This window comes from Seriola aureovittata, chromosome 20, assembly GCF_021018895.1.
Source record: "Seriola aureovittata isolate HTS-2021-v1 ecotype China chromosome 20, ASM2101889v1, whole genome shotgun sequence".
Classification (NCBI taxonomy): Eukaryota; Metazoa; Chordata; class Actinopteri; order Carangiformes; family Carangidae; genus Seriola; species Seriola aureovittata.
Window position 1 is genome coordinate 1,572,809 of NC_079383.1, and position 18,914 is coordinate 1,591,722.

Genomic DNA, 18,914 nt, shown 5'->3' on the forward strand with positions numbered 1-18,914 from the left:
TGTTAAATAGTGATCGAGCTGAGCAGCACAGGTCGGTGTCGTCACACTCTCTCTCTTCTCCTTCCAGAACTCTCTCTACAGCTGCATCACCAAAAATGAAAGTAAGTAGTTTCTCACATCCACAAGATGAAGAGAGAAGAAGCAGCAGATGAAAACACTGATCTCATCTCATCCTGCAGCCAATAAACAAACAAACCTCTCGCTGTGTGTGGACCTATACATGGGCTTGTTTGTGTTTCTCTCTCTTTCATTGTGTCACACATAATGTTAATAAACAACATGCACACACACACACATAGCAGAGCCGTGTTACATAGAAATATTAATGACGTGTGTGTGTGTGTGTGTGTTCCTCAGTGGGCTCCACATGCTGCAGCTATGCAGGGCGTCACACCACCTGCAGGGAGTACTGCCAGGCCATCTTCAGGACCGACTCCACGCCCACCGTGTCTCAGATCAACGCCGTCAAAGAGTACTGTCAGAGCCACAGCGCTCAGCTGCTCAGCTGCGTCAGCAACTTCACCAAGTCCTACCCCATACGCAGCCCCATAGACAGTACGAGTGTTTTATTTATGATTTTCTTAACATTAGCACAAGCACAATAAACACAAGAGACAAAACACCCCGTTACACAATTACACAAGTTGACCGAGACACAAGGGATTCATCAGCAGAGCTCCCAGAGCAAAGTATCGACAAATGACCGGGCGAATCACACAAAGAAAACTAGAGACCTCCTCGTGGTCGTATCCCTCCGCCACTCAGACTAGTTCCAGGTCACGTCCCTGTTTATCCAGAGTCACAGAAAATATTAAACATTTGTGTGAAATTTAGTCATAATTGCTGTGAAGCCTTGATTTATGGCTAAAAAGTGTTTTCTGAGGTCACACTGACCTTGACCTTTGACGTTTAACCACCGAAATCGAATCAGTTTGCCGTGATAAAGTCTGTCTGAATGTCGGTCCCATATCGTTTTAAAGCAGATTAAAGAGCTCAAATTGGATTGATCAATATCTGGAATTGATAGTTCTGTATATTGGCCACACCCACCTCCCATAGTTCCTCTGACACTGTAACGCCCAACTCGCTGCTCAATTACGGCCAAAATCATAATCATGATTAATTTGATCAGAGTTGAAATCATGATTTTTTTAACACGACTTTATCAGTGACTTTGGAAACATCAAGCTTTTATTATTAGTCTTTTTAACAGTTGACTTTCTCAAACTTTAAATACAATTCAACGGAAAAACAAAGTAAATGTAGATTCAATTGTAAAAGTAAATTTAAAAACGGCGTCAAAACCATGAAGTCGTGACGAGGGAAACGTCATTTACCTTCACTAAGAAGGTTACGTTTTCACCTCTGTGTGAATTTCCAGATCATTTAAGTTGCGTCACACATCAGAAACTGTGAATCTGTATTTGTCATGATATAGCACATTTCCCACCAGCCCATCATCCTTCACATCCAGGTCTGTACTGCTGCGACCGGGCGGAGGCCACCCACTGCCAGGTGGCCTGCCGGAGAATCCTTCGCACCATGAGCACAGAGCACGAGATCATGGAGGGTCTGATCGAGGAGTGTGGCTCGCAGCCCCTCCCTCAGGAACCCATGTGGCAGTGCTTCCTGGGCAGCGCCCACCCTCCCTCCCCACCTGAAGAGGAGACCCCCCATCCCGCCAAGATGGACTGTGCCAAGTTGCACTGCTGCTCCAAGGCCAACACCTCCCTCTGCAGGTAGAGCGCTGAGCTGACACGACATCAGGAGGTCGATCACATGATACAGGCTGAGGTGAAACTGACTCTGCTCTGCTGTGACAGGGACATGTGTCAGGAGATCAGCACCAACTGGGGCAGCCAGACGTGGCAGGACTTCGACCAGCTCTGTGAGTACAACCCGGTGGAGACGGAGCTCATCAACTGCCTGGCTGACGTCAGAGAGCCCTGCCAGCTGGGCTGCAAGGACCTCACCTACTGCACCAACTTCAACAACAGGTCAGACTCCCGCCGTTCCCCAGGGTTAAACTGATGGTCGCCTGCTTCTCCTCTTTGTCATTAGCTCGTCATCCTCAGCGAGCCTTCCTCACAGCCCTCTCTAAAACAACAGAAGGATGCTGTCATGTTCTTAGAGTTTCACAATGAAACTCCAAAGTTTGCTGAAGACAAATAACTGGGTCAAAAAGTGCAACACTCGTAATTCTCCTTTCATGAGTTACTGCTCCTCAGTCTGAATCAGTCTGAATCAGTCTGAATGAAGTCCTTTCTGTGCTTCATCTTTAAATGACACTTCAACTCCTTTCTGTGCTTCATCTTTAAATGACACTTCAACTCCTTTCTGTGCTTCATCTTTAAATGACACTTTAACTCTTTTCTGTGCTTCATCTTTAAATGACACTTCAACTCTTTTCTGTGCTTCATCTTTGAATTACATTTCAACTCCTTTCAGTGCTCCAACTTCAAATGTCACTTCAACTCCTTTCAGTGCTTCAACTTCAACTGACACTTTAACTCTTTTTAGTCTTTCATCTTTAAATGATACTTCAACTCCTTTCAGTGCTTCAACTTCACATGACACTTCAACTCCTTTCAGTGCTTCAACTTCAACTGACACTTTAACTCTTTTCAGTCTTTCATCTTTAAATGATACTTCAACTCCTTTCAGTGCTTCAACTTCACATGACACTTCAACTCCTTTCAGTGCTTCATCTTCAACTGACACTTCAACTCCTTTCTGTGCTTCATCTTTAAATGACACTTCAACTCCTTTCTGTGCTTCATCTTTAAATGACACTTTAACTCTTTTCTGTGCTTCATCTTTAAATGACACTTCAACTCTTTTCTGTGCTTCATCTTTGAATTACATTTCAACTCCTTTCAGTGCTCCAACTTCAAATGTCACTTCAACTCCTTTCAGTGCTTCATCTTTAAATGACATTTCAACTCCTTTCAGTGCTCCAACTTCAAATGTCACTTCAACTCCTTTCAGTGCTTCAACTTCAACTGACACTTTAACTCTTTTCAGTCTTTCATCTTTAAATGACACTTCAACTCCTTTCTGTGCTTCATCTTTAAATGACACTTCAACTCCTTTCTGTGCTTCATCTTTAAATGACACTTTAACTCTTTTCTGTGCTTCATCTTTAAATGACACTTTAACTCTTTTCAGTGCTTCATCTTTGAATTACATTTCAACTCCTTTCAGTGCTCCAACTTCAAATGTCACTTCAACTCCTTTCAGTGCTTCAACTTCAACTGACACTTTAACTCTTTTTAGTCTTTCATCTTTAAATGATACTTCAACTCCTTTCAGTGCTTCAACTTCACATGACACTTCAACTCCTTTCAGTGCTTCAACTTCAACTGACACTTTAACTCTTTTCAGTCTTTCATCTTTAAATGATACTTCAACTCCTTTCAGTGCTTCAACTTCACATGACACTTCAACTCCTTTCAGTGCTTCATCTTCAACTGACACTTCAACTCCTTTCTGTGCTTCATCTTTAAATGACACTTCAACTCCTTTCTGTGCTTCATCTTTAAATGACACTTTAACTCTTTTCTGTGCTTCATCTTTAAATGACACTTCAACTCTTTTCTGTGCTTCATCTTTGAATTACATTTCAACTCCTTTCAGTGCTCCAACTTCAAATGTCACTTCAACTCCTTTCAGTGCTTCATCTTTAAATGACATTTCAACTCCTTTCAGTGCTCCAACTTCAAATGTCACTTCAACTCCTTTCAGTGCTTCAACTTCAACTGACACTTTAACTCTTTTCAGTCTTTCATCTTTAAATGATACTTCAACTCCTTTCAGTGCTTCAACTTCACATGACACTTCAACTCCTTTCTGTGCTTCATCTTTAAATTACACTTTAACTCTTTTCTGTGCTTCATCTTTAAATTACATTTCAACTCCTTTCAGTGCTCCAACTTCAAATGTCACTTCAACTCCTTTCAGTGCTTCAACTTCAACTGACACTTTAACTCTTTTCAGTCTTTCATCTTTAAATGATACTTCAACTCCTTTCAGTGCTTCAACTTCACATGACACTTCAACTCCTTTCAGTGCTTCATCTTCAACTGACACTTCAACTCCTTTCAGTGCTTCATCTTCAACTGACAGTTCAACTCCTTTCAGTGCTTCAACTTCACGTGACACTTCAACTCCTTTCAGTGCTTCAACTTAAAATGCAACACAATGTTTCAAGAAAAACCACATTTGAGCTGTTTCCACCTGCAACACTTCAGTTCCTTCAGTGTGTGTTACATGTGAACATCTGTGTGACAGTCGAGAACAACAGGCAGATTGACACTGACCCCACAGTGACCCTGCAGTTATCAGCACCACGGCGTGTTTTACACACTCTCTACAGATGGGGCTAAAGGCCAAATGGAGCGGCTTCAAAGGCTTCGCTGGGAAGTCACACTAACACACACTCATGAAAACAAACTCGGATGAACTTCACATATACACACAGCGGTCTGCTGATCACCCGGTGAGCGAGGCAGCCGCTCGGAGCTCTGTGCCTGGGTTAGATTCCACCGAAGGTGAAGTCTGAGTGTCAGACACTGAATTAAAGTCACGGTGATGTTGTGTAGTTTGTTGAAACAGTTGGTCCCTCAGTTTGGCCCGGGACACGTTTCCGTTCACACTGCTGAAAGAATGTGGCCTCATGTGGCGCAGACCACCTCCGAATGTGGTCGGATCTCAGTGTGTCCTCAATATACATCTTATGTTCATTCACACCTGTACCTGTGAGCCGCTCGCCTCCTATCAGATCACCTGATGCAGGTTGATTCCAGGTGTGAACAGGCCGAAGACACAACGCTCATTACCCTTCAGCGTCTGAACGAGTTGATCAAAGTCAAACCTTCCTGTTATTTTTCACAACGAAAACCCGTTTGACAAATTGCGGTTTTAGATCACGATGGCATGGAGCTCGTGCTGTGGCATTGTGGGACTCGGAGTTCAGGCAAACAAACGGCGTGTAAGGAGGTCTTTGAGTTTCCTTTGATGGGCTCCAGGAGAGCCTCGTATGGCTTCCTGCTCCCCTGAGGGGTTCAAACACTGGGCTGTGTAGCCGGGAGCAGCATGGAATACAAACACTGGGCTGGAGGTGGTGTTTCAGGGCGAAGAGCTCGGGGCGAGTAACGGCGTGCGTCTGTGTCGAATCTTAAATTAGAAACAAATCCCTGAATCCATCAGGCCTAGTCCTGATTAACAGCCCACAACAGTTTTTCACCTCACCGACCCAAAATAACTCACTCACATACTCAATTCATTCTTTCATCTGTTCAGTCATTGATTTGTCATGTCACAGTTGGCCTATCTGCCCCTAGTGGTTATAATGAGACACTGCAATATTCTTTGACAGCACATGAGACCATAAAGGTCGGGTCCCCAAAGTCTCGTCTGAGCCTGCAGCCCTGTTTCCTGAAGTTTACAGTCTGAGATACTTGTAGATACTCTTCCAGGTTAATGAGGAATTTATCTATATATTTATATTCATATGTGACCACACAGAAAAAGTTCAAGTCAAATAACGGTGTAAACCACGAGGAGCAACGCTGGAATGAGGCAGTTTTGGTGTCGTGGTCATTCACGACTGTAGATTCTGTGACGTTTTCCAAGACACAATCATAAAACAAACCCATGTATATTGTTTCTGAGCATCATAAATACTTGTGAAATTAAACAATTTGAGCCAATACTTCCAATAAACATGCAGAAAGTCTCGAGGCGTGGTATCAGTGTGAGCACAGCTGCACAGTCTACACAGGCATGGTGGTGTCCTGTCTGCCACACTGTCCTCGATACCGGCGCTGGAGAAGCCACAATCAGAAAGTCTTTAAACTTTGCAAATCGCATTAGATTTTACTGTGGTCAGACTGAGGCAATCATGTGTTGTGATCCACGCTTTCATTGTAATTCAACAACAACAGATTTGCCAATCAATACAAGCAGATGTGATATTTGAAGTTTCAAGCTGAGTTTCGTTCCTTATTGGAGATGAACAGAAAGAAATTGCTGCTTTCTTTTGTTCTTCTCAACCTGAAAATAAAAAAATAAAATGATATTTCTTTTTTCTGATTAAACTGTCGTTCTCCATTAACTGAACTCAGGAGCGATCTTTAGAGAGTCGCTCTCAGTACGAATCAGCTGACTGCGCCATTTAGTTTTGGTTTGAGGAAAACCACTGTTGACCATTTTGGGGTTAAATAAAGTCAAGGCTCCTGGGTTAAACACACACACACACACACACACACACACACACACACACACGGTCGCTTCAACATAAACAAAGCAGCCACTCATCAGGAGCGAATGGAATGATGGAACCACACCCAGGACTTCAGCCTGGAACCTTCTCCCGTTAAACCACCAATTAGCTGACTCACTTGAGACCAAACCCACCAATCAGACATCAAAGTCACTTCCTGGTGCAGCGGAGGAGGAAAACAACCCGCACATTCTCTAGAGGAACATGATTTCTCTCTGTGAGGCAGCAGCGCTGCCCGCTCACCTTGTTCTGCCAACGCACAGACTACAGTCCCTGTCAGGCGTTGTTGATTATTACGATATATTCTTACTTTTAAAGAACCAGCTGTTTGTGTCTCTGTCAGCTCTTGTAAAGCTCCCTGTGTCTGTCTCTGTCCTCAGGCCCACAGAGCTGTTCCGCAGCTGTAACGTCCAGTCGGACCAGGGCGCCATGAACGACATCAAGCTGTGGTCCAACGGGACGATCAAGATGCCGTTCATGAACATCCCCGTGCTGGACATCAGGAAGTGTCTGCCGGACATGTGGAAGGCGGTGGCCTGCTCCCTGCAGATCAAACCCTGCCACAGCAAGTTCAGAGGGAGCGTCATATGCAAGTAGGTCTATGTCCGTTCAGCATAAACAAGCTTTATTTCTAAGGGCAGGAACACACTGGGTGCATGGCGTGTGCGTGGCGTGGCGGTTGTGAAACATCTTGGTTTTCATTTTGCCGCTCATGTTAACGGGTCAGAGCGGAGGCGTCACGTGATCTAGAGATTCGGCTTCTCGCCTATGTTACACGTGCGACGCGCCTCCCAGAAAAGATAGACAGAGAAAAGACCTGATGATGTCATAGTGACGTCATACCAGCAACATCACATAAAACTGACACCTTCCGCTACAGTTTCTATGTCTCCATCTTAGCAGCAGCATTTGGAGACAGAGACGTTCAAAAATACATCAAATTAATTTATAATGAAAAGAAATTCAATGTTAGCATTAGCAGCTTTTTTCTATCACTTCTTTTCTTCTACTGAAGTTAGCGTGCTAACCAGCTAGCTCCGGCCTGGTCGGCCCGACTTGTCACTTTCCGATACCGAGTCACTGAAGGACGTACAGTCTGCCCTGAAGAAGCAGCTGCTCAGAGGACTACAGTATTATAATCTCTTGTCGTGTAACTGCAACAATGGCTGAAGCTCTTACCAAGGCTGCTAAACAGCTGTTAATGCTAACGTTGTAATGCTAACCATGTAGCAATAGAACAACTTACAAATAGCTCCTTTAAAGAGAAAGTAACAGCAGAGCTCAGACTCTATTTGAATATATGAGAATTTACATATGTAGAAGATGTTGGAAGAAAATGGTGCATAATGCATTACACTTGAGAAAAAATATCTGCTCCGTTTTTCTGAATGAACAAGATTATTATTTCAGAGTTCAGCATTCAGAGCAGGGATGTTTTTTGAGAAAAGTTTTCAGACTTTTGAGAAAAGTTTTCATGAGAAAAATCAATTCCTGCTCTGTTTTTCTGAATTAACGAGATCACTATCTCTGAATTCTGAGAAAACTTCTTTAAAAAAAAAAAATCCTGTATTTCAGAGTTAATTAGATCATATCTCAGAATTCAGAGAGGATAATCAGATTTTTATTTTTTGTTCAATCATGTATTTTTGAGTTAATCTCGCCCAACAAGTGAAAGGCTGACTGCTCACCACGGGTCAGGGATCGGTTCAAAGCCCCACATCTAAACAGCACAATATTACATATGCATAGGCGCCGTGTTATACTCTGTTCAGTGCAGATTAGTGGGTCATTGCTCATAATCCATGGATCCCTTAACACTATTAGCTTTAGCTTTTACTACAGCTAAATTTAACACATATCCTAAAGCAGCCTCTTTCTGCTTAAAGGCTTTTCAACCGTCCAACAGACACTTATTGAAAGTCAGTCCTCCGCTCCTCAGTCTGGTGCTTTCTCTAACAGGAAGTAGTTTTGACCTTTCCCAAGTCTTTCTCAGAGCCTCTTACTGGCAACAGAAGCCGTTGTGTGATCATTTAAATTGCGCTTCAGGCTGCTCAGATCGTAAAATATGCATTTTTATGGCCTGGTTGTGGTGTAATTACTCTTAATGACTCTACGTCTCATTTGTGGTTTATTTTTGTCAGTTTGTGAAGTTTTAGCTTCAGGTTCAGTCGTTGTTCTCCACCTCTCCACTCTGCACATTATACACTGATGTCGTCAGTGGTGAGTGATGAGAGTATAAATACATCTGCCTGGGGTCTGATGGACAGGTGGAGGCCCTGCCCTTCACTCAGGATCTGCTGTGTCATGTCTGGAGTGTGTGTGTGTGTGTGTGTGTGTGTGTGTGTGTGTGTGTGTGTGTGTGTGTGTGTGTGTGCACTACATAACGTCCCTCCACCCTTCAGGCTATATATCTTGTTCAGTCATTTGTCAGACGCTGGCCTCCTCTCAGGTTTTAATCTTCCACTTGTCTTGAATGACATTTCACCCTCACACACATGCAGCCACAGGCGGTGTGTGTGTGTGTGTGTGTGTGTGTGTGTGTGTGTGTGTGTGTGTGTGTGTGTGTGTGTGTGTGTGTGTGTGTGTGTCGACAGAGCCTCTCGCTCTGCACCCAGCCCGTCTCACAACCCTCTCCACCTTAACACTACACTTGACTCCGTGTGTTATCGTCCATCAGGTCGGACTGTGTGGACATCCTGACACAGTGTGGGGACAGGAAACGTTTCCACGAAGGACAGACACCAGAGAGGATCTGTGAACTGCTGTCGCCCATTGATGACCCTGAACGCTGCATCCCCCTCCACAGATACCTCAGTGAGTCACGACGTACGCTTCCTGTCCCTCTGAGCGCTCGTTCTTCCCTGTAGTGAGACGTAGAGGAGACACATATCTGCTGCTCTGAGTCTCTGGATCATGATCGCTCAGTTAAACCTGCAGGTGATTTTATCTGCTGCCACCAGAGGGCAGAAGAACACAGAGGCTGCTTTATATCATCTAATCAAGCTTCAGACAGAAGAGCGTGATCGTCTCATTGGAGCTGTGCTCTTTGGTCCAGTGGATTATAATGATTATGGATTATCATGAATATTTATTCAAGGTTCCCACAGGATGAATCTTAGCGAGAGGTTAACTAGAGGTTAATACAGGTCAAATATGTAGTTGTTAATTAAATGTCTCTCTTCTATTGGTGGAATCAGCCATGAAATTAGATTCAGACATTCATGTTCAGGATGAACTGTAATAACTTCATCTTCATCTTCAGGTCAAATATTAATTTGTCTGATTGATTGGTAAGACATTAGCATTTAGCTCAAAGCTCCTCTGTATCTAAGTGTAGCCTCACAGAGCAGCTAGTGCAGCTACAGATACAAGTCAAAAGACTGAACTGTGACGAGAAGTCACTGGTTTTAGGTCAAAGTTTGGTTGTGAATATGTTTTGATTTAAAAAGTCTGAAGTCGTCAGACTCTCAGCTCAAGTCATGTGACTCGAGTCCACACCTCTGCTAAAGAGCTCATTAGTGGTAATTTAATTCAAAGGTAATATGGAAATATATTGATTAATGCAGTTACACAGTTAAGTTTTCTAGTGGCCGCTTGTATCAGTTGCAATTGTCACATGTTACATTGGAAATTGTCACATGAGAGTCATTTGTACGGTGGCCCTGAGAGGTCAACACACTGCATCTTAATAACACACATGTAAACAGACAGAACACAAACAAATACAGAAAACATCTTCATCAGTTTGACACATGAGCTGCACATACTCACAACACAACACAAGTGTTTCCAGGGGACACTAAAAAGTGTTGAACCGGGCGGGACGCACATGTCGTTCAATGTTTTTAGCCTCAAACGTCACAAAACAGCCTGGTTCATCACTTATTAATGTCCCCTGGAAACACTCCTGTTGTCGTCTGTGCTACTTGCAGCACGTGCCTGTGTTTGCATGTGTTTTGTGAAGCTGCAGTGCATTGAGCTCTCAGGGCCACCGTACATGTTTCTGCTAACTAATGCAGCGAGTGCACATGCTCACACTGTCACCAACTGACCAACTGTTTTCCCTTCCCCTCCCCAGCCCCCAGTTCCCTTGGCAACAACATTGTTGAGGAGGTTATTCATCCATGCAACCCCAACCCCTGCCCCAGCAACCACCTATGTCAGGTGAACAGGAAGGGTTGCCTTGACGAGCTGAACTGTCAGCCGTACCTCTGTGTCCCAGGTAACTACCGGCTACTGCTGCAGCTCAGCAGCTTCACTGTGGCTAACAACTGTAGCACGGCAGTCATTGTGTGTGTGTGTGTGTGTGTGTGTGTGTGTGTTGTCAGGCTGTAAACTGGGCGAGGCCTCGGAGTTCCTGGTGCAGCAGGACGCTCGTATCCAGGTGCCGACCCGCACCGGTCCAGCTGGGTGCTACGAGGTGTGCAGCTGCGGTCCCAGCGGGCGTCTGGAGAACTGCGTGGAGATGCCCTGCGTGGACATGACCAAACCCTGCGTCGTCGGAGGACAGAGGAAGAGTAAGACCCCCACCCTTTAATGTCCCTCTCTGTCCATAGTGTTCACATCTGAAGAATTTCTTTCTTTAACTAAGTCTGCCGCTCGCCTCTGATTGAGGTAGCAGTGATGGTGCTGGTGAGCCCACGTCCCTCGACGACTCTCACCTCATTAGTAATGAAATAATTTGAAATAAGTCATTACATTCATCACTTCCTGTGGAGAGCGTAATGAAATTTGGACAAGTATAATTTATCTGCAGCATCTAAAATAGAGGAGCGGAGCTCTGTTCGCTTCACGCCGTGGAGCTCCATCAAATGAGACGAGGTCAGAGCGGCGGCAGAAAGACCCTGTCAAACCCCGCCTCCTGCCAACAGTCAGTTAGACTTGTTTATTCATACAGTTAGTTCCTAACAGCTCACTTCCTGTCAGTTGCACCAGTCTCAACGTAACCATCACTAAATTAAAACTGGTTCTACTACTTACACTGAGATTAGAGGCTGCTGATTATTTACACCTGATCAAACCAACCAGTTTGTTAATATACGACCCGATCAACAGCTGATGCGACTGTAAACAACAACAGCTCGAAATACGAAACATGCTCATTCCACTAATAACAGACTGAACAAACACCGTCGGTCACTTCATCAGATGTTTCCTAGAGATCAGTGCAGCTGTGAAATGTGAAGGAGCTGCTGCTTCACTGTTCTCCACTCTGAATAAATATTGTGATGGGTGTGCGAGGCACATGATTGGGTGGCACAAGGTTAAATCAGGGAACAGAGCTGCAGTTTATTGAGGGAACTAAATTAATTTGTATAGCTCATTATCACACACAGAGATCATTCAGTGTACTTAAAAGAAATAAAACAAGCATGGAAATAGAATTAAAAAGCATGATAAGAAAAGAGTAGAAAAACACAGATTATAAAACAGATCATTTCTGATTAAAGTGTCAGATTAAAAGATTAAATGAAGGCGGTGCAGAGTAGAGAAAAACATTTCTGAAATTCGTTTAGGATCCGGACCATTTAGTGGCTTATAGACGATGAGTAAAACACAGAAGGAGCCGTCAGGTTAACTGTGCTGTTACCCTTTTTTTACCTCTGTGAAGGTCAAACATATGCACTGACACATAAAACTGTTTAATTACAGCAACGTTAGGCCTCCAGGCTCTTTGGTCTCGCTAAGATTCTGGTTTTTACAATTTGAAGAGTCATAATTCTCGACAACTCAATATGACGTGAACGCTCACACACAACACCTGCGTATATGAACTGAGAGCTGAAGGTCAACAGACGTTTCCTGCTGCTCTGTACATGCGAGCTTGTTCTGACTTCTCCCGTCATCGTTCATTTTCAACATCACAACAAAATACTTTCAGGATTATTCCCTTAAATCATCTCTGCAGCAGCAGCGGACACAGGAGTTAAGAGCTGAATATGTCTGCAGGATCCAGAGCCCTCAGGCACTTTCCACTTTCGTCAGCAACTCATCAGTCGCTGTAACATTCTTCTTCATTTCAGACTCATCATAGTTGCATTTTGATCACACTGCACTGCAGCTAATCTCAGATCTTTTACCTTTGAAGTTGAGATATAACAGCCGGTGGAATTCAGTGAAGTGAAGTAGGAATGAACGTTAGAGTCCTGGTTTGGGTTGCACCATTATGACTTATGTAGTATTGACTGTAGTCATGTTTAAATGTGTTGCAAATATCTGGTTGAACATCTGGTTGTTTCTGATGTGGCCACTGGGGTCAACTCAAAGTCAGAAAACTAATCATTTATAATCAGTTAAAATTCCACAAACAAACTATCCAGAAATGCATTTTTGCACCTCCTGTCTCCACGTCAGTAAATACTCCAGTCCTGAGTTTTGAAGCTTTTACGTTTCGGTTGATAACGAGTGTCTAAATGAGACACAGAGGTTGTCGGGGACGATAAGAGTTGTCACATTGAACATGAAAACACTGTCCCACATTGTGACCGTGGTGTAGTTGGTTTACAGCCTAACATTAGCTGATTGTATTTAGGCGTCAAACATCAGATTTCCTGAAGCAGGTTGCACCATTTCAACTTGTCACACGTCGCAGCTCGTACTGACTTCAGTGATGTGTAACCAGGAAACATCTGGTTGCTTCCTGACACGGTGTAGTTGCTGATGCGACCACAGGGTGGAGCCAAAGTCAGAAACTTCAGAAACAATTTCTAATCAGTCAACACTCGACAAACAAAGCGTTCCACTGAATTGATCTCTGTGTTTCCAAAGACAAAGGCTGGTTCCTCATCACAGAGGGTTATTGATCTCCCTGCTCTGTTTTCATCTTGTTTTTCGCTTGTTCTTCTGGGAAGACGTGAGCTGTCGGTCTCTGATTGAGGACAGATGTTGGTTTGACTTGAACACACGCTGCTCTCTTGTGTTGAGCCAGACTCTGTTCAGAAGTCTTTATTTTAATTTGCAGGGTCAGACACTGGAGTGCCGCTTCCATTCAGCCTTTTGATTTAACCAAATAATTCATATATTAATTAAAGACTTTAAGTAGTTGACTCGAGTGAGAAGAGGCACTCAAAACGTAGTGAAAGTCTGAAAAGGCTTTGTCCTCATTTGTCCCTCCCTTTTGAATTTCATTGATTGGCCGTCGTCCTATTGTTTCTGTTCAGAGTGTGGTGAAGATTTCTGTGGCTTTTTATTTCCACATCATCCTGCACAAAAACACACCAAGGAAGGTGGAAGCAGACAGTCTGAAGCACTTCTGGTTGAAAGAGGCGCTGCTCGACTCATCAGGTGTGGGAACGTGTCATAAAAGTGTTTGGGGGCAACCTGGTAGTCGAGGGGTAATAATAATAACTGTCATAGTGTTACTATGCAAAGTTTAAATGTTTAATTCATGGTTTCATGTACAAGTCCCTCTAAACATCTGCAGCAGTGAAACCAGAACCGACGCACAGGAAGTGATTGAAAGGGAGGCGTCTCCTCTCTCAGCCGTCTCTGGTCAAACTACCAGATGATGAAAACTAAAACGACTCCTATCACTGCAGACAGTGAGGTGCGGTTGAAAGCTGCAGAAAAGCTGATTCACCTGCGTCGTCAACAGACACGTCACCCGCTGAGCGGGTTTGGGATGATCTGGATCTCTGTGTACTACGGCGTGTTCCACTTCCTGCCATCACCCAGCAACTACAACAATCAACAACATGATCAACTCTGTGGCGCTGCGTCGCACCACATGAGGCGGATGGAGGTCAAACCAGATACTGACATCTGTCAGAAGTCACACTTCTTTCAAAATAAAACTTTGCATTTTAAATTGGCTTTTTATCGTGTCCAGCCGAGGTCACACCTGTGCATTAATCATGCTGTGTAATCAGCACCTGGTCAGGTGGACGGATGATCTCGGCAAAGGAGCAAATCTCACTAAATAAGAGAATCTGGGAGAAAGGCGCCGTTTGTGTCGTTAGAAAAACTTTCAGAGCTTTAATTTCAACTCATGAGAAATGGGAACAAGAACAAAAGTGTTGCATTTATATTTTTGATCAGTGTAATTTGTCAAACTACCGTTTATCACACTGCTGAGAGACAACAGGCCTAATAATACGTCATGAAGGCTAACGCTAGCAGCTCAGCTCAGACACAGTTTGTTCTTATGGAGTAGAAGCAGCGGAGGGTTGAATCAGCACTGATACACACATACGGTTGTACTAACGAGACAGCACAACTTTACCACAGGTGCATAGTCTTTGATTTAAGGCGGGAGGATTAGCTTGAAGCAACAGTTCAACACTAAATAAACACTTCTTCACATTCCCGCTGAGAGCGAGATGAGAGGAAGGATCCTCACTGAGCCAGAAACTGCAGTTTGTCTTTTGTTTGTTTCTGTGTCGGCTTCATTTTTCAGCTGCTTGAGCCCGAGAGCAGAAACACAGGGTGGAAAAAAAGGCTCATAAATTGCTTGTTGCTTGCTGTGAACTCACACTCTGTTTCTGCCTTTAAGTTCCACAAACTTCAGCTGGATGTGCTTCACCAGCAGAAATATTTAGCGGCCTTGAATAAGAAAAGGACACGTATGAGAGCACGATGTATTTACATTCCACCAGCCTGACGCATTGATTTGTTCTGCTCTTGAGTAAACACACGCAGACTGATTGTCCTGTTTCACTTCATGTAAACAAACCAAACCTCCAGTTTTTTAAAAAGGCGACTCTCTCTGCTGCGACATGAGGGATGGAGGAAGGTCGACTTTCTCTGGGTGCAAATATTCCCGAGGCTTTTCCACGAGTTTAAGACGTATGAATTTTTAATGTAATTGAAAAGAAGAACAACCATCAGGAAGGTAATGGTTGTAATAAATCACTGCTCTGGTGCAGGAGTGAGCAGATTCATTATCATTCCTGACACCAATGATAAGCAATAAGTCAGAGGAGCCGAGATGTATCATATTCATATTAATATCAGAGCCCATCACTCAGTGTGACATGTATCTGAACACTGTCAAACTCCATCACCGCTGATATAGATGCATATAGATCCCCGATCAATCAGGCCAATCAGTCAATATGACCGGACTGAGCCGTACCAGATGAAAATACAAGTTTCCACTTAGAATTAGAATTAAAAATTCATCAACAGTTCGAGCTCAGTTACTAATAGAAAGAACTTTTTAGAGGGAAATCATGTGGTGAACCGCAGTTTTAAAATGAAGATCATAATCTTTCTACATTGCAAATACATTTCACAGGAAACATAACCGTCAGACTTTATCACCCAAAGTGGATAATTCACATAAACAAACCAGAAACCAACTGATATATGAAAGTGCAGTGGGTGAAGTGTCTTTAGCAGCTGAAACAAAGTGTGGAGAGATTCTCCTGCCTGTCTTATTCTTGACCTTTTAAAACAATATATATATGTTTTTGTTAACATGCCAGCAGTTTATCCAGATCATCTACCATTTATTTACTTGTGTGTTACTTTGTGTGTGTGTGTGTGTGTGTGTGTGTGTGTGTGTCCCCTCCAGACCACGGGACGTCCTTCAGGATCGACTGCCACACCTGCTCCTGCTTCGCCGGTAACACCATCTGCTCCACCAGAGAATGTCTCAGCTTCGGCAACTCAGACGAGGACAGACGTCATTTCACAGGTTTGAAGAGGGAGCGGCCGTTTCAGATCTAGAAACCCGAAGGTGTCGTTCAGTCTCATTTCACACCCAGATTGTTTTAATTTAAGCCTTTACACTACCAGTATGTGTCTGCTCTCCCCCCAGCTCCATGATGCATTAATCTCACTATCTGACAGAGAGCAGCCACTTTATAACGTTAGGTTGGTTTACCTCTGCCTGCTTCTCAGAGTGGACCCCTGCTGATTTGTTGCTGCTGCTTGAATAATTCTCAGTGGATGTTAGAAGAATTTAGTCAATGAATATGTTTTTTCTAAGAAGTGGTAACTTCAGATAACATCACAACAGAGCCAGAACGTTACTGAGGTGTTTCACGAATCAGCAGCTGAAGTGGAACAGATACATGCAGATCAATGAATGAGGCTTTGAATTAAAACAGTAATTACCAGATGAGTAGTAATTACTGAGATACTGATTTAAGCTCGACAGCAGATCTGTTTTAAAGACTAAGCAAATTGGAAATGTCAGACAGGAGCCTGGAACCTGGACGAGCTGATTATCAACCTGAAACGGGATTTTAATGAGGAGCAGAGTCGACTAATAACATTCCTGAAAAACAGGTGCATGTCGAGAAACATGAGCAATCACATGATCAGCTTTTAAACCTGTCCTCCCCCTGCCTCCCCCTGCTCTCCCCCAGGTCTTCCCTGCAGTTGTCCGGACCGCTTCATCCCGGTGTGCGCCTCTAACGGACGGACCTATCCCAGCGCCTGTGTGGCTCGCTGTATGGGATTCAAGGACCATCAGTTCGTCTTCGGCCAGTGTCACCTCAGTAACCCGTGTTCAAACACGCCCTGCCAGAGGAACCAGAGGTGGGTTACTTCTTCTTCTAATTTACCTCAGCTGCAGAAACAAGCTGAAACAGGCTTTTATTCTGAAGTTTGCATCTTTTGAAAGATTCAGTAATCACGGACGTTGAATCAGAAACAGTAAGTAGTGAAATGTGACGTGCAGAGACGCAGCTTGTGATCAGACGAGGGCTGACGAACTTTACTCCACAGCAGTGTCTCAAAATGCGGCTCTCCTTAAACAGCCAATGGGTGATTTGCAATGACATCTCGGTAGGAAACCTCCCTAAAGGGGCTTTTGGTGTTAGATTGTTATTTATTTTATAATGGTGATGAATGCTGGTTGGAGGGGCCCCTGGCCATTACTTGCCTTGGGCAAGATTAGAAAAAACAAAGAAAGTATAAAAACTAAAGTTCGAAAAACTGTGTAAAAAATATAAAATGTAAGTGTCACAGTTTAAACTATTTTTACCTTCTTATAAATATATTAATCATCATTTTAGAGATAATTAGCGACGTCTCTGTATTTTCTGATCTGTTGTGTTTTGCTGTTTCTCATTGTCTCTGTGAATTCAGTTTAATGTCCGACAGTCGTGTCACATTCACTACTCTGCTGCATCAGTTTCTACACTGGTATCGTTTAATCCAGTCGCTTGTGATTTGCTGTTAATCCACTGAAACTCAACACTCCTCATATGAAAACCTTCCAGCAGCTGAACGGCTCTAATCCTCTTACTGCTGCTCGTCTATTAAAGGTGCCCTGTGGAGTTTTCTTCTCTACAAACACAGTTATATTTACACTCAGTGTCTGTCATCAAACATATTGTGTGTGTCTGTCTTTGTTGCTGCTGTTTCTGAGTGGATTAGTGGAGTAGTGAGAAATGTTTGGCAGGTGTTTGTATCACGTGGCTAATGTGTGTTAGCATGTGCGTCTTTTAAACAAACAAAAAAAGAGACAGTTCAGGAGACCTTTAATGTGAAAGATCTGCAGGAAGTGTTGAGGATTGAATCAGTAAAGCAAGAGCTGGTGTCATGTGACCAGACCACCATGGAAGTGAGATATGAAGGGCTTTGCAAATTAACAAATACATTTGCAAATCACACCTACGACTGCAGTTGAAGAAGAGGAGCAGTGAGGAAGAAGAGACTGTGGACACCCTCAGGTTCAGAGAGCAGCTTCAGGCTTGTGAAGGAGCTCCGGTTCCAGGTCTAGAGAGTCAGATCCACCACCTCAAGGATCCAGACGAATTACCAACAGCCCGTTTCACCATCTGGCAATTTGTCTGTAGCTGCTAGCCTAGCCTAGACAAGACAACATCAAAGCAACGTCTCCGTGAGCAACAGTGTGAGCGGCAGATCTTTACACACTGGATCACATCAGATGAAGCTGGAGAGGCTTCGAGACTGTGTGATAGTACTGGACGGGCCCCAGGGAAGCTAATCACACCACTGGCATCAAGGCTAATAAGAATCCAAGGACGAGGGTCAGAGGAAACATCGGTAACTCCACACCAGATAACACTCTCTGAGGTCCTCTAGAATCAGTGACTCCTCGGCCTGAACACAGCTGACATCAGCACGCCTCACACTTCGGATGAAGCGTATGGACACGTTCAGTATCTTCTGGAACTGAACAGACCGCCTTAAACCAGAACCGTTTGACACGCCGCACACAAACAAGAATGTGTAGATAAGAGTGAAGGACAGAGCAGATCTGGTTGAGTTACTGTTTCAAAGCAGCAGCAACACACTGCTGAATTGGTGTGTGTGTGTGTGTTGTCAGGCTGTAAACTGGGCGAGGCCTCGGAGTTCCTGGTGATGAAAACATTCAACACATTATAAGAGACATACTGTATCTCGACACACACACACACACACACACACTCTCACACACACACACACTCTCACACACACACACACACACTCTCACACACTCTCACACACTCTCACACAACCCGCTCCAAACCCTTTTCCTTTCCTTTGAAAGTAAACAATGCAGTAAAACTCAGCGAGCCAACTCAGGTTTGCTGAACACCTGACTGGTGCCCAGCCTTGGAGACTTGGCGGTTGCTATGGTGACACAGCAGGTTTTCTCTGTGTGTTTGCTCCTGTTGCTTTGCTCTTTATGTTTCAGCTTCTTCGCCAGAATTTACAGCAGAATGTGTGATGA

At 43.9% G+C, this 18,914-nt stretch overlaps 1 protein-coding gene across 1 annotated transcript in view; it reads left to right on the plus strand.

The window, feature by feature from the left end:
• The window catches only part of reck (reversion-inducing-cysteine-rich protein with kazal motifs), a 67,248-nt gene that overhangs the window by 33,468 nt on the left and 14,866 nt on the right, over window positions 1-18,914 (plus strand). Inside the window, exons 7-16 of the mRNA XM_056364733.1 lie at window positions 68-101; window positions 358-555; window positions 1,475-1,739; window positions 1,824-1,997; window positions 6,664-6,876; window positions 8,961-9,097; window positions 10,362-10,505; window positions 10,612-10,800; window positions 15,798-15,920; window positions 16,597-16,768. Coding sequence (XP_056220708.1) covers window positions 68-101; window positions 358-555; window positions 1,475-1,739; window positions 1,824-1,997; window positions 6,664-6,876; window positions 8,961-9,097; window positions 10,362-10,505; window positions 10,612-10,800; window positions 15,798-15,920; window positions 16,597-16,768 — 1,649 coding nt within the window. The remainder of the gene's footprint in view (window positions 1-67; window positions 102-357; window positions 556-1,474; window positions 1,740-1,823; window positions 1,998-6,663; window positions 6,877-8,960; window positions 9,098-10,361; window positions 10,506-10,611; window positions 10,801-15,797; window positions 15,921-16,596; window positions 16,769-18,914) is intronic.